General features: G+C 43.8%; 2 protein-coding genes across 13 annotated transcripts in view; one reads left to right on the top strand and one right to left on the bottom strand.

The window, feature by feature from the left end:
- Positions 1 to 15,559, bottom strand: part of NF1 (neurofibromin 1) — a 1,956,660-nt gene that overhangs the window by 698,442 nt on the left and 1,242,659 nt on the right. The gene's annotated exons all lie outside the window — the stretch shown is intronic.
- OMG (oligodendrocyte myelin glycoprotein) lies at positions 346 to 5,541 on the top strand. Its single transcript, XM_085649540.1, has 2 exons — positions 346 to 602; positions 1,758 to 5,541. Exon 2 carries the CDS (start codon positions 1,764 to 1,766, stop codon positions 3,066 to 3,068), a length of 1,305 nt encoding a protein of 434 aa, XP_085505666.1. The 5' UTR covers positions 346 to 602; positions 1,758 to 1,763; the 3' UTR covers positions 3,069 to 5,541.

Genomic DNA, 15,559 nt, shown 5'->3' on the forward strand with positions numbered 1-15,559 from the left:
ACTGAGTGAAATACAAAGTTTCCTTTGTCTTAAAAATAGGATTACTGCGGTTAACGTGCTTCAATTGTTTCTTCGAGATCTCAAGGGCAGGCATACAAGGATAACCTGCCTGGGTGTGTTTTCCTTCATCTACTGGGAATGGAGATATCAACAGGCCATGTTTGGTTTACATGATACACTGGCTGCTCCTATCTTAATCCTGTGTCCGAAAACCTTGAGCATTTCGTGAGGAGACATGAGACAAAAAAAGGGTGAAAAGAATGCCAGCCGGCAATGGAGCACAGACATAAAAGCAGGCAGTGGGTGGAATTGAACCACGTAAATAAATGCACAGGCTTCTCCCTGGCCAATGAGAGCGCAGGCTCGCAATCAGAGAAAGAATACAGCATTATGTCGAGTGCGCAGTCCTCCTAATATATTTGAGTCAGCACGAGTGACACCTCTGCAGTCCTCCGGCTGCTGGCACCACAATGCAGCGGAGGGGACCGGAAGAAGGCTAGGGAGAGAGAGGGGCAGGGGCGGCTGCACCGCGCCGAGAGTCAAAGGCTCGGAGGACCGTCCACGGAGGGGATGCGCTGAGCGCCCGACAAGGAGCACGCCCGGTGAGTAGGTTCATGTCCTCCTGGCCACTGCGCACTGGCTTCAGCTCGGCGTCAGCGAGTGTGAGGGCGCACTGACCGCCCCGCAAGGTGTGGGTTCATGTCCAGCTTACCGTGAGGTCCCTTCACGGCGGGCTCCTTCCTGGCCACGGCACACGTTTTATAAGCGCGTGGGTTTACATCTCTTGTCCTGGGGTGACACAGCCGTGGCTTTTAGTACAAGTTTCAAGTAAGGGGCTGGTGCAGTTTTTAAAATAGAAACATGCAGTCATTTATTTAAGGAAATTACACAGTTGTGCAACTGTTTAACTGTGCCATTCACTTGCCTGGGTGTGAAAATTCATGAACTTGAAGGTATTAAACTGGCCACTCGCCATTAAGAGCAACGAACTTCTTCTTGGCTCGCATGCAAACCAGCTGAGTGATGAAAGGGTTTGAGTTCAACTCCACTTAATTTATCTGCTCCCGTGAGCCCGACGATTAAAAGGTCTCGGAGAGGGTCAATAATGCACGGTATTGTATTGCACCATTTATACAGAGCTTGCTACCATATGTGGGGCGAATAAGCGCTTGTACCGCAGCGTCAAGGAACAGAGCTCAGTCAACTTAGACCCTACTCCCCCTTCCCCCGGGCGGCTAGGAGCAGGAGGTGCATGGTGGTCGTGGGTAATTAAATGATCGCCTTATTTGATTTCTTTTCTACCAAGCGAATACAATCTCAGTTTTGAATTCTTTACATTTTATTAACAACTAAAAAAACAGAACCAAATTTGACTAAAATCTGCATTCACATAGCGCAGGCACACAGTTTAAGCAATCGCAAACCTAGGATGATCGAAACTTTTTAGAAAGGTGATTTCAAGGTGTGGGATTACCACAGTTACAAGGTTTCCTCTGAGGAATGAGGAATAACCACGAGAGTCCATGCTTCTGCACGGAGTCCCGCATGCAGTTCCTTTACCATGCAGATTCCGCCAGGTTTATTCCCTGCAAAATGTGCACAAAACAAAAACCATTCCACGCAGGTCATAACGTACATTAGAACAGAAACTCTTTCACCTGTCCGAATCGAAATTATAAAGACCATTTTATTGAGGTCCTAGCTGTTCACAAATGTTACACCTATTTCACTTCATGTTCTACACGATTTGTTTTCAGGAAACCATGGAACGCCGGAAGTTGAAACCCTCTCTCAGTCTGCTGCTGATGGTTCTGGTCTCAAGTTCCAATGTTCTGGGCCTCTGTCCCGTGGATTGTTCCTGCTTTGCCGGCAGCAGGCATGCGGACTGCTCGGACAGGAACTTGAGCAGGCTGCCACAAGGGCTTCAAGATAACATTACCTACTTGAACCTGTCACATAACCTCTTCTTCAATCTGGACCAGCAGCTGACTCGATTCACCAATCTGAGAACACTTGATGTCTCACACAACTTCCTTAGCAGCATTCCTTCCCACCTGCCCAGATCTCTCTGGGAACTGCACGCTGCAAACAATCTCATTCGAATGCTCCACAAACAGGACACAGCCCACCAGTGGAATCTTAGACTGCTGGATATTTCTAAAAATCGTCTTGAGAGAGCGGTTCTGATAAACAACACTTTGAGTAGCCTCAGATCTCTCAATCTCAGCAGCAACAAACTCTGGACAGTCCCGACAAACCTGCCCTACAACATCGAGACTGTAGACCTATCAAGCAACTTTCTCACACAAATCCTGCCGAACACACTCACGAGGTTGCCTTTCCTCACAAGCCTATATCTACACAGTAACAGGTTCACTCACATTCCAAATGGATCTTTTGACCATCTACCTCGGCTTCAATTGATGACTCTTCACCACAACCCCTGGTCTTGCTACACAAAGCAAAATATCACCTATTTGCTGAAATGGGCAATGGAAACCACAGTAGCTGTGGACTGGTACCCGTGCCCGAACCAAACCCTTTTAAGGTGGAACATCACATTATCACCAACAACGCTAGGACCTAAAGGGACGCACAACCTTGTTACTGGGGAACCTGCACGAGGAGCTACACAATATCGTTCTCTGGCAGAGAAAACTACTAAAGCAACTGAATTTTACGATCAATTTCAAGACACCATTCCAAGCAAAGCAAGCACATTTTTTACCGGCACGGTAAGTTCTGTACTTGATGAAGATGGTTCTGCTGTAGAAAGTAATGTGTATGTGGCAGTCGCAACAGAGCCAGACCTTATCAAAGACTCAGTTATCATAGACTTGAGTTCTCATGTAGGAAAGCAATTGTCTACCGTAATCACTTTGAATATCGCAAGTGGGAAGCCAACAACACTACCAGTCACAGCTCAACCAAACGCAACAAGGATTCTGGTGCGAAACCAACCAACTGTCAGTATTCCAATCAGCAACACACCATCCTCAAAGAGTGCCCATCAACATGTTGCCTTCAATATTCTACTGGTCAAAGTATTGCTATTTCTTTTATCCTAAATGTTAGCATTTTCATATTTGGTGAAGAATATATTTTCTTCACACAGATATGACAAATTTGGTACCTGCAAGGACTTGGTTCTCACAGCTATTAGAATGGGCTGAGGTTGGGACAATTAACAGTGAACCCTATGAAGGCAACAGGTTACTAATGAAAATATATTGTTAATGGTTGCAAAATCTTGTTTTCTTTCCATTTGCAAGAATATATATACTTTTAATTGTGAAATTCATCTCAGTTCTTCATGTCCAAACATGTTTAGTCATAGAATGTCATGTTAGTTTACAATATTGATAAAAAAAGAAAAAACTTAAGGTTCACCTTAGGCGATGCATGACTGTTTCCTAACAAATTTAATGGTTGGAAGTTTTACCATAGCACAAACTTAGAATGGAGTAGTTACAATTTCGTAATTTTTTGTGATCACTTTGGTACAGCATGGAGGGTGCTACATGTTTAATTTGTTGATTACACAAGTGAGTGGTGGTGTAGCTGCTAGTGGGTGGCAAGTGAGTTTACACCCAGTATGATATTCGCTGTTCACAATTCAAGATTTTGTGTTGTATGAATGTGTTTGAGGAATCGCATTTAAGATCTAAGGTGCTAGTGGAACTGAGTCCTTCACCATTGTTGAGAGAGAAACAGAGTGAAGAGAAGGTTGCTGTTCAGAAGTGGTGTCCCACCCAAGTCCAGAAGGACTGGATCCATGCCAGTCTTTCAGGATATCCACAAAGGATACATTTACATACAGTGATTCTAAACAGAACTCGTTCCTGTAGTCTTGAAATCTGCAATGGGTCTGCCCTCCCACTCCTATTTTGTACACCCAGGCTTCAAAGGGTCATGCCTGCTCAAGGATATTGCACTGCAATATGCTTTCTCTAGCAAGCAAGGGTAACCAGGGAAAGCCAATTTGCCAGCCAATGGAGTTTATGTTGTGAATAAGATATGTGCCTCTATTCCCAATTCATTCAGAGGATATGGCACAGCACCCAGAGCTGCAGACTTGGGTACTGGGGATCAGGGTTTGCACCTTGGTGTCGTCTCACCTTCCAGTGATTCTAGGCAAATCACTTAATCTCCCTGTGCCTATGGACAGCCCTGGATACCCTCATGGGTGATAAGCCACATTTTATAAATCCAAGAATTAATTAATACAGTTACACTTGCTGCTGCGTTTTATAGGAGAAACATTTAATACAAGTCTTTTTATTTGTACACACATTAAGTTACAGCAGAAAAGCATGACGGGGAAAGGGAAGGCCATCTTACCCGGTATGATACCGTTTGCAAGTCCTAGCCTTGCTACTTATACAGTGCTTGAAGCGACGTGAGAATTTAGAAAAGAAATATCCATGGATCAGGCTTGCAAAACGATGGCCGGGGAGTGGGGAATAAATATGGAGCGACTCGACTCTGAAGGTCTGTTTTCAAACCTTTTTGGTGGCATTTCATTAGATTAATTTAAGCACAATTAAATTAGGGACACCGGTGCTACATGGGCAGAGGGAAATGCCACTTACACACACGGTCCAAATTGAAGAAACTGGAGATATATAGCATAAACTCTTCTTACGAGGACCATTTACAGCCAATTTCTTTCACTGTCTGCCCCTGTCACTAGGACACCACAAAAGTACCTTATGATTAAATATTGCCTGGTGGCTCAAGTAAGGACAAGGAGACCAGAGATCTAATCCGGAGTTCTCGACTTGACCACATTTTATTATCTTAGATTTGTTCTAAGCATTTGTACAGTGCAGATAAGATCGTAGGCAAGATACTTAATCTCTTGTGTTGTTCTATTACCTGCAAAAACTGGTAACGCAAGCATGAATGGACATGCCAATGCTTCTAAGAGAAAAGGTCACAATTATTGAAGTTATTCTTAAACCAATATCCCGATTTTTCACTTAGAACTTTTAGACGAAAATTCACACAAATAAAAATACGGGAGTTGCCTGTCAGCATACAAATAAGGAATAAAGTCACTCTCAAACAGCCCTTTAGTACGTACATATATTGCATCAAATTTAGTTTTGCTTTTGCACCACTGGCATGTAAAAGAAAATGTAGAAACATGGTCTTCATAACTACTGAATTTGTACCATTTGTCCATGCAATTCAGAGCCTTTACTATCCACGAAGCTACGTGGTATTTCCGGAAACCCTTATAACAAACAGTTTAGGTATAACTACAACACAATTCTCAACAGGTCTGGTTTTATGAATGACTGTAACAGAGCTGCGGGTGACGCGCCCAGAAACACCCCAGAGCGCATTTAAAAAATAAGACATACGTGAGTTGTATAATAAAAAAATAAAAAAACTGTTCCTACTGTGGAGCGTCACTCCCAAAAGGAATGAATTGTCTTTATTGTGTCTGCGTTAGTCTTTATGTGTGGGCTCTCTTCTTTTGAACCTGGGGATACTGGCGCCACCTAGGGACAGTAGATGAAACTGCTTTTATAGTTCAGAAAAAAAAAGATAGGAAGTGGAAAATGTGTCCTTTTTTTATGGCTCAGTGGTTGACGAACGCTACTGATAGTTTGGAAGAAGAGAGGGCCCATTAGTAATGGAATCTCCGTAGGTAATTGTATCCACTCTAACAGCCCCCCTGAACCGGACAGTAAATTCTCTAAATTAGAGAACAAAGACGGAGGAGAAGCAGCGTTTAAGTAGCAAAGGACTATGGTAACGGATTCTGTAGAACCACCTGTTCATTACTTGGGAAGGAAGCCTCAAGAGTGAGGCGAGGGTAGCCCAGGCAGCAGCCGCCATATCTGGGACAGGCACATGCCTGAAAAATGCCACGGAAGTTGCCTGGACATGAAAGGGGGGGATTTGTACAGTGGGGGGCCCTGCAGGATGAATTGGCGACCTTAAAGGCAACTCAGCTAGCATCACTGCGAAAAAAGGCTATGAATGGCTGTTCTAGAGAGCCTGCCTGCTTCTATGCTAGTAAAACGTAACGCTGCGTGACTTGTTCCGCAGCGTTTCCTCTGCGACGGTGGCATTTCCATCCAGAGAATGAGAGGAATATTTCCTTATTCAGGTTAAAGACAGTCAACACATTTGTGGCAGGAACGGGAGAGGTCTTTAGGACTCCACTCTTCACCCATATGCACCTGCACAGGACAAGCCCTTGTTTGACCAGGTTGATACAAAAGTGCCCAGGGGGTGGTGGTAGGGTGGGGAGGTATAGGGCGGGCACTGCCTACTACTTTAGAACATGGAGTAGAGCAGTATAATGGAAATACGTTTTTTTTTTAAGGGGAATAAGTCTACCTATGCTCTAATTTACCAACCTCATTGTGTGCAAAGTAAGTAATTTCTGAATAAATCCGCCTTACACTTAAGAACCTGCTAAAAACATAAATTTCTTGTGTATGCAGTACTCTGTATAAATACCAACTAACCCTAATGAAGAGTTCCTACAAAGCACCAAAATAAGCACTAAGAGAAGCTTCACATTGGGGTGGTTGAGGTCTGTCCCAGAGATGGCATTTGTACAACTATGCCCTGTAATGGCACACTCAACATTCTATTCTTGGCTAAAGTTATGCATAAACGTCCACTCCTGGGCATAGTCTGGGAGCAGGGAGGTGTAACGGTGCAGCTCCTAAAATAGTGTTGTCTGTAGCTTTATCAGGACTACAGCCATTTTACTTCCTTGCCCACGAGGGAGGAAGAAGCTGCCACCCCCTTGAACTAGCGTGATCTCAGAGACCAAGATGGTGCTGTATGTCTGTGCCCTGATATTTGTTCTCCTTTGTGTTGACTGTGCCGCCTTCTTCCAGTTATACTGAGCCTCAATAAGCACCTTGAGCTCAATGAGAAGTACTCGCTTTAGTAACAGAGCAAAGGCTGCCACCACCAGGTAGATGCCACATTATCTGGTGGTGGTGTCGGTGTCTCAATACGAAAAACATCACAGGCCTTTGGCTGCGGTCAACAGTACTGCTTGGTGCGAAAAAAAGGTCTCTATAAGCACTCATTACAAGCCTCTGCATCTGTGCCTGAATTTTACAACAGAGAGCTCCTGTTGTGAAGAAGCCTGTGACAACTGGAGCCTCATCCATCCTTGATGGTCCTGCAGGCATGTGCAGAAGTGGACAGGAATGGGCAGTACAACACCATTAGAGATAAGGCTAGTGCTTGAATAAGACTGGCCCTCGAGACTCAGAAGGCGCACCCATCAGGACTTTGGGAAGAGCCGGTCCGGAGGACACTGGAGCAACCACCTTTGCTCTATGCATGACAGATTTTTAGACTATTCCCCATTTAGATAAATGTAGTTATATCAGAAATCTGGCAAGGATCTGGTATTCAAGACTCACTTTGAAGAACCCAGACTTAAAATATGCAGAATGATTCTGTAGTGAATTGCTCCCCAGTAAAGGGGAGCAGGCAAATTCCACCCAAAGTCAAACTGCTGCTTGTAAAACAAGGCCAGATTAGCAGAACTGTCGGACATTGGGTCCACCTTCCCGGAGAAAATGAGGGGAAAAGGGGCACTTGGACGTGAAAAGGTCTACGAGTACCTTCATGTGACCTCTAAAGGGCCAGATGCCTGGAAATGTATCTGAAAATCATCTGAATAACTGGTGTAAGATCCTGTCCACCCAATGTCTGCAATGGAAGTTTTAGTAGGAATATGCTCCAGTGTCCAGTTCTGCTCTGGTATCAGAGGAGTCTCTCAGCGACATGGATGGCTAACTGAGAGGCAGAGGTGGCTAGGCCAGGTGGCACCTGTAACTGGCGGGTGAAGTGGGCATGAGGAATCTTGTCTGAGCTCCAGGGGAGGCGAGCATTGCCTTTCTCATCCTTACTGACTTACACTCACCTACAAAGGGAGAGAGAATCTCGGCGGTGTACATACCTTACCAGGCTCACAGAGTCCCCCGTAAGAAGAGCTAAGCGCTACTACAGGGTGCAACTCAGGGAATAAGTGTGCACCACACTACTGTCCAACCAGGCAGCAGCTCGGTAGAGACTATATGAACCCCACATTGCAAACCACGTTTGAATCCTCAGCGCCCACATAGTGTCAATGGGACTCGACCAGGCGAAGTAACAGTCTTTGGAGCAGAAGAATATGATTCTGAAAAGCGCCTCAGCTCAGATATGTGGCGCCAATTCCCGGGGCTTTGAGAAGTAACGTAATGGGTGAAAAAATCTGCATTATTACCGCACCACTTGTGTAGGGTCAACAGGATAAGCTCCACGCAGCACTCGCGAAAGGGTATTTAGGGCTTTGATTACCTCACAAGAACCCATACTCCTGCCTGGCCTTCTTTCTCTAATGATGAAATTCAACCCCTCTTACTGCGCATGCGCACAGCAGTTTGCTCCAGAGCAGAGCTCTTCAATCTGTGGGGCGCGACCCCGCGGGGGAGTGGAGTTCTGGAAAGGGGGTCATGAATTTCCCAGCTTCACTTGTCCATGCAATCTAAAAGGTTTGCTTTTCTTTTGGAAAAAGACAGCTGTCCTGGGATAGCTAATTTAGATAATGATCAGCTGCTTGCCTTAATGAAATGCAACTGTGCCTCTCGGTTAATCTGCAAGTGTAAAGGATGCTTGGGAGCAGTTCTGGCCTTAATTGATCAAATAACTCCAAGGTTTGTGATGGTAAAGTTGTGTTTTGGAGTTGAAGTGCAAAGAGTTAATTGGTCTGGGAAGTGCCTGCTTTTAATTTTAACTGCATTTACACAGCCCTTAGTACCCCTAAAGAGGTGTTGAAGGACTTATGTAAAAAAAAGAAATTGCATTACATAAGTTCTGGTATTACTTAAATCTACATTTTGGAAGCACCATTTTATGGTAAAACTATTTGCACGTTTTGCAGCATTCTATCTAACACGGTCTGTAATGCATGTATAAAATAATGACTTACATATCCACAGTGCTTTCTGTCACAGGCTGGGGACCTCGTTGCACTAAAAATACACATCACTATTCCCCACTGCACCAATCAAGATTTCATTCTGTAGCTCTCTGGTTACACACAGACCTCTGCAGTGCATTAATAGAGGTTTCAAAATGTACTACGGTGCATTTCCCACTGAATAACAACTTTTAACATTTATTTTTCATTTACACTGCTCATTATTTTATACGTAGATGCCCGAAAAACATCCAGAATATTTTGGTGCTTATTTATGAGAGGCTTGAATCACCAGAGCATCACTTTGTTGACGCTACGGTGGCACAAGCGTGTCAACCATACTTATGAGGTGGTGCAAAGCCACCCTACATGTCTTTGCATGGCCTCAAAGATATGGAGTAAGACATAGCAGCGCAATTCACTGCATTGCCTTATTCTGCGTCAAGGAGGTGTTCCTTGGGCTTTGCGGGGGGTTCCCACGCAACACCCATGGATTTTGATGCTGCCCCATATTTACAAAATCACGTAAACCTGGGGCAGCTCCAAAAACTGCCACCTCCACAATTGAGGTGTAACGAGGAGAAATTTTTTTATTTCTCGTTTTTGCCTCTTCCCATGTGTGCTGCATTCTACAGCTCACAGATTAAGGAACACATCTCTTGGGATTGTTTTTGTGAAGGAAGGTGTCCCTTCCTGTACAAAAACAATCCTGCCCATGTTGGTGCTAGGCAGCAATGTATGTGCCAACGCAAGGGGAAAGGACAGGACTGCACTGTATTTCATAAATACGGTGCATTCCTGCCCTTTCACATTGGCATAAGGCAGCGCCGCAAGAAGACTTGCGGCACTGCCTCACGCTAATTCCTCAAAAGTGAGGCCCTTTGTTTTTAGCTACACCCCCACGCTCACTGACCTTTGGTTTGCTAAACACGGTTTTATATGATTTCCCCACCTTAAAAATTATTTGCTGCGGGATTTGGGGGTTTTATGGGTGTCGATAGTGGTCAATGATAAGGAGTACCAGGTTCTAGAAAATTTGGTCAAAAGGGGGTCCTTGCACCTAAAAAAGTTTGACAAGGGGGTCTCGGCATCAAAATGTTTGAAGAGCTCTGCTCTAGAGGGATGCGTGGGCATGCGCGGAGCATAGGACTCTTCCACAAACAGAAGAGACAGGGGTTTTCAGAATCAACTGAAGCAAACTCAAAACACGACACGTATTGTCAAAATGCAAACTGCTACTGGGTTTGATGGAAGAGGCCGCACTGGGTGAGAAAACGGAAAAGTATTCCGAGATGAAACAGCACCTGTAACGCGACCGTGACAGAAGCAGGTTCGCATCCATTTTTTCATATGATCACAAATCTGGGAGCAATTGGTCTGACTTAAAATTAAAGAAATAACACTGCTATGATCAGAATACATTATTGCAGCACTGCACTTTGAATTTCCATTTGCATGCATGTGGCTTGTTAATTAAAAGCTCAATCAAGCTGAAAATAATCACTCTTGAGTTCAGAGCACGTATTGGAAAACCAGCCTTGGCATTTTGAAGACATCGGTTTGGCTCTAAAGTTCAGGGAAGAAATGTTTGCTGGATGCTTCCAAGTTAAAATGTCAATGCACAAGTTTGTAATAAACACTGACAAACCCCGTAACAGGCCGAGCGGGCGCGCTCATTTATGACCTACAGACATTTAAATTCAAATCCATCATTCCTGAAAGTAAATCGTTTTATTGTAATATACATTCTATCTGAATCACTCTGGGTTTATTCGCCAATTCCACTTAACAGCCAACTTTCAGGAATCACGGATGTAGGGTCCACAGACAGAAAGAAGATTCTGAATTGTGTTAAATCAGTGTTGTTCTTCTCTGCGCTGCATCTGATCATTGATATAAAATGAGTAATGTAAAATAATCTAAACATTAAATGAATCAAGGACATCACGTTGCCATTTTACAAAAACAGTGCTAAGTAAAAGAAGCAGCTCAACTGCAAAGGGGCTTTCTGGCTCCTTTGTGGGAAGGGCCCCCAAAAAAGCACAAGACAAGGTACAGGTAGAGCGTCAAAGCACAGCCTTGGTCCAGGGTTCATGGTCCTACCGTTAGGGCAGCAGGAGTAGTGTCAGAGGCGCCAGTGTCGCGATGGCACCAATGCTCACCATTTGTGGCTGTTTTACTACCAAAGACGGGAACTGGGAGCCATTCTCCTTGCGTCCATTAGGGTCTGTAGCACCCCTTAGTGAAAGGTGGGATCCGGTTTTAAATCAAGGAGGGCACAGGTCCCAGCAGTTTGAAATAATTAAGTGTCCGGAGGAAGAGGGGGGCTTGGGGTGCGATCATTAGTGCAGGAACTATATATATATATATATATATATATATATATATATATATATATCTATATATCTATATATCTATATATCTATATATCTATATATCTATATATCTATATATCTATATCTATATATCTATATATCTATATATCTATATCTATATATATATATATATATATATATATTTTTTACCTACTGGCGGTTGCCAGTAGGTAGTTATAGTTAGGACCCCTTTTCCATAGGAAAACCTCAACATTCTATTTTGAATAACTTTGGTGCCGGTCGATGAATCCTCGCGAATTTCTCAAAATAGGTGGGGCGCTACGCTCCGCTCCTACCCTACCCTGAAAGTCTCGGGGGGATTCGTCAAGCGGGGGCTGAGATAAAAGGGGGGTCCCAAAACGCGTTTTTCCCATGCATTTTTCCATAGGACCTTTAGAACGAGCTACAGCCCGAACGGCTGAACAGAATTACTAGAAATTTGGCAGAGAGGTAGTCCCTAGGTCAAGGAAGTGCCTTTTGTAGGTTTGGTGTAAATCTGTTCAGTAGATTCTGAGAAAATAGCCTTTAAATCAATATATATATCTGAGCCCGCTTACGGTACGCTTACCGTACGCTTACCGTAAGCGTACGGTGGCGTGCGCGAGCGCGATTCTGATTGGCTCTTAGATCTTAGTAAACATTCGAATCGGCCGAAACCAGGAAGCGGCGGCCGCCATTTTGTCTCTCGCACTGAGTGTTGTTTATCAAACAAGATGGCCAAAAACATGTTACGGGGCTGTTTTGACAACTCCCTCCCACATAGTCATGTTGAGGGAGTCCCCAAACATCCCCCAAGAGCAAAAACGGTTTTATTTTTTTTTCGGCAATTTCGCCGAGTACGCTTACCGTACGCTTACCGTAAGCGTACGGTAAAAAAATAAAAAATAAAAAAAACACTATCCACACTTACCCCACCCCCTGTGCTTTTGGTGGCCGTAGGCCACCAAATGTACAGGGCTTATTAATAGGTAAAAAAAACTAAATTTTGGCAACATGAAATTATAAAATCGAAATAAAAAAAACACTATCCACATTGACCCCACCCCCTGTGCTTTTGGTGGCCGAAGGCCACCAAATGTACAGGGCTTATTAAAGTTGATAAAAACCGTGCACGGAACGAACTGCGTTAAGTGGGCGCGCACGCCTCGAATGGCGTAAAGTAACTTAGCATTTAAAAAACCGTACAAATTCACTGAAAAAACCATAGGTTTCACACACGTTCTAGTTAGGAATTAGCATTTAAAAAACCTTGCAAATTCACTGAAAAAACCATAGGTTTCACACATGTTATAGTTAGCGGAAATTTTACTGATAAAAAACCAGTGAAATTGCCCCGTTATAGTTAGTGCTGGCAACTATAACTCACGCGACCGCAATCTTCTGCTGATGACATATGTGTCTTTATGAAAAAAAAATATTTGTAATATATGTATAGCTAAAAATTTATGGAAGAAGACATGGGCAAATAAGTGTCTAAATACAGTATTAGCATCTGCAGAGGATTGCGGTCGCGTGAGTTATAGTTGCCAGCACTAACTATAACGGGGCAATTTCACTGGTTTTTTATCAGTAAAATTTCCGCTAACTATAACATGTGTGAAACCTATGGTTTTTTCAGTGAATATATATATATATACGTACATACACACAATCAATCTGTTACTCCTCGGCATTCGTACCACAGACGGAGACAGACCACAGAATCGTGCTGCAGTTTTCTTCATTGGTGTTTATTCGGTCTGACGCGTTTTGGCTCAGAAGAGCCTTGATCACATGACGATATATATATCTATATATATCTATATCTATATATATTTAAGTTTTATATAGCGCTGGCTAGACCCGAGGGCATCAGAGCGCTTTACAAGATGTGTGAATTGGTACAATTGAACTACATGTGAAGATTTATGTGGATCGGAAAGTGAAAAAAGAATAGTCAATACAGTATTGGCGCTAGCAACGGTTTAAACACTAAAGGAGTCATGTAGGCCAAGGGGTGTAACAGGCCCAACTGTCCCCAATTAAGCTAGCCTTTTGCTATCCCATGACACCCTCGATGTGCCAGTGACATCCTGAAATGCAGGCAATAACCTTAAATTGCTTATGACAGAAGCCGAAGGGAGATGGCGAACTAAGAGTGGTGGCACATACTAGTTGACGGAGTGAACTTTTCCTACCAATGGCTGAATGAACCTGGAGCCCTTCAAGGCCCTACTTTCATTGACTCAATAGTAAATATAAAGAGGATTAAAAAGTTACAGGCGCCTTGTATGGTGGAGCCAGGAAAGGGTTTAAAGCAAAACAGCTCTGCTCAGCTATGAAACTAGAAGTATGTATCCTTTATCTGGTTCTGGCACCTTCAATGCAGTGGCGTCCCTGTGCCACCTGCTTCAAGAGGACACAACTGAAGAATAGGATTCGTAGGAAGCATTACCAGAGCAGAATATAAAGTGTCTGACCTGGCAGCAGCACCCAAGAAAGGGAGCACAGGTCCTGGGAGTGCCCAGCAGTGGACAGGCTCTCACAGACCATCATTCTTGGATCAAGTTGTTTGCATATTTCCATACAAAAGGGTTTACTGACAACAAGATTGCTTTCCTGCAACTTACAATACAAGCATTGCCAAGCAGTTTAACCTGGCTGGTGCCTCGCCTGCAGAGCACGTGCCCACACCGGAAGTGAACTGCTGTCACAGTGAAAAAGGAGGCAAGGATCCGCTTACCCACTTCCGTGAGCGATACCATCACAGAAGCTTTTCAGGAGGTCGCAAGAGTGAGAGAGATTTCTAAACAGCGCCACAAACCCGGCGCTGCTTGGTGTAAGCAGAACTGTGGGGGCAGATTCCAGCCCTCCCGGCGGACTGTGCTAGTGCGTCAGAGGAGGAGTGTCGAAGAAATGCCCTCCACTTGCTGACTCGGGGAATGTATTAAGTAACCTCTTGCAGCAGAGATCAACCTGCTCTCAGCATCTTTTGTCTTCCGCGCTCGGGGCTCAAGGGAGGTACACGACAGATCAAGTGTTTGGGAAAGCAAACATTTGCATACCTATTAATATTAATAGATAGCTCGTGCATCAGTTTACGTATATCGACCAATCAGAACACATTCAAAGACAGAGAACGCGTGCGACAAGGTGTGCGTGACAGTACCGTAGTTTCGGTTTTACTACATACTCTGTGCCAGTTACTAGTTCAGGTCGCTTCACACTTGCAACTGATCAGTTGTAAAACACACTGCATGCCTCGAGCAGTGACACACAGGGCACAGCAGATCGCAGGCTGGGACCTTTTTACAAGTGGTAAAACAGACATGAGGAAACGATGCTCCATCAGTTAGACAAGTAGGAGGAATCTTTCAGCTTGGAGTATGCGCAGTTTCACTAACATGTTCTCCTGTTGTCTACCATGGCCATGTTAGAGCACAGAGTCCCACCCTTCATTAAGTCACTCACTCTTACATGTCTGCACATTGCTCCCCAATTATGAATACAGTGTGTATTTTCTTCTACCCACAAAGAATGTCTTTTTACCTATTTTCCTTTATTCTACTTGTCGTTAAGCATGAAACTGGTATCAACCTTGTCATGTCTGACGCAACAATCTCCCATCAGTGTCTCAAGATTTCTCAAAGGGCAGATAGCTACAATTTAAATGGATTATTCATGAACATGGTCAGCACAAGGACAGAGTAGATAAACTCAGTGGTGTTGGGACAATTTTAGTATGGCCAACAAACGGTAGCGAGCTAACGGCAGAAGACATTTGTGACAAATGCTTAAAGTAGAAAAAAAATCGAGTGATGGGCCCTTATATTGTGCATTCTCCAGCTAAACATTCAAGTTTGAAGGGGGTGATGCAGCACCTTACGCATCCTGAGTCCAGCGCGTCAGTTCCCTTTTCTATGCTCTTCTATTGGACATGGATTCTATGTGCACAACATTTGGCCCTGTATTTTGTACTTTCTACAGAATGGAACTTTGTTTTTCTTTTGTCAGTATAAAAGAAAGGAAGTGGCATGATAATACAGTAAACGCCTGTATTAGGAACTTATGTTCTGTGCTCAACTTGTAGAAACGTTTAGACGAATAAACATGTTAAGCTTTACTTTTCTGTTTAATTTATTTGATTCAATTATGTATGTGACATTAAAATAAACAGGACATGTGATTCCCGGATTGGTGTTGGACAACTCTCAGAATGTCCCGTTTCAGAGGGTCTATGTAGAAGCTA

The sequence above is a fragment of the Triturus cristatus genome, chromosome 3_2 (assembly GCF_964204655.1).
Source record: "Triturus cristatus chromosome 3_2, aTriCri1.1, whole genome shotgun sequence".
Classification (NCBI taxonomy): Eukaryota; Metazoa; Chordata; class Amphibia; order Caudata; family Salamandridae; genus Triturus; species Triturus cristatus.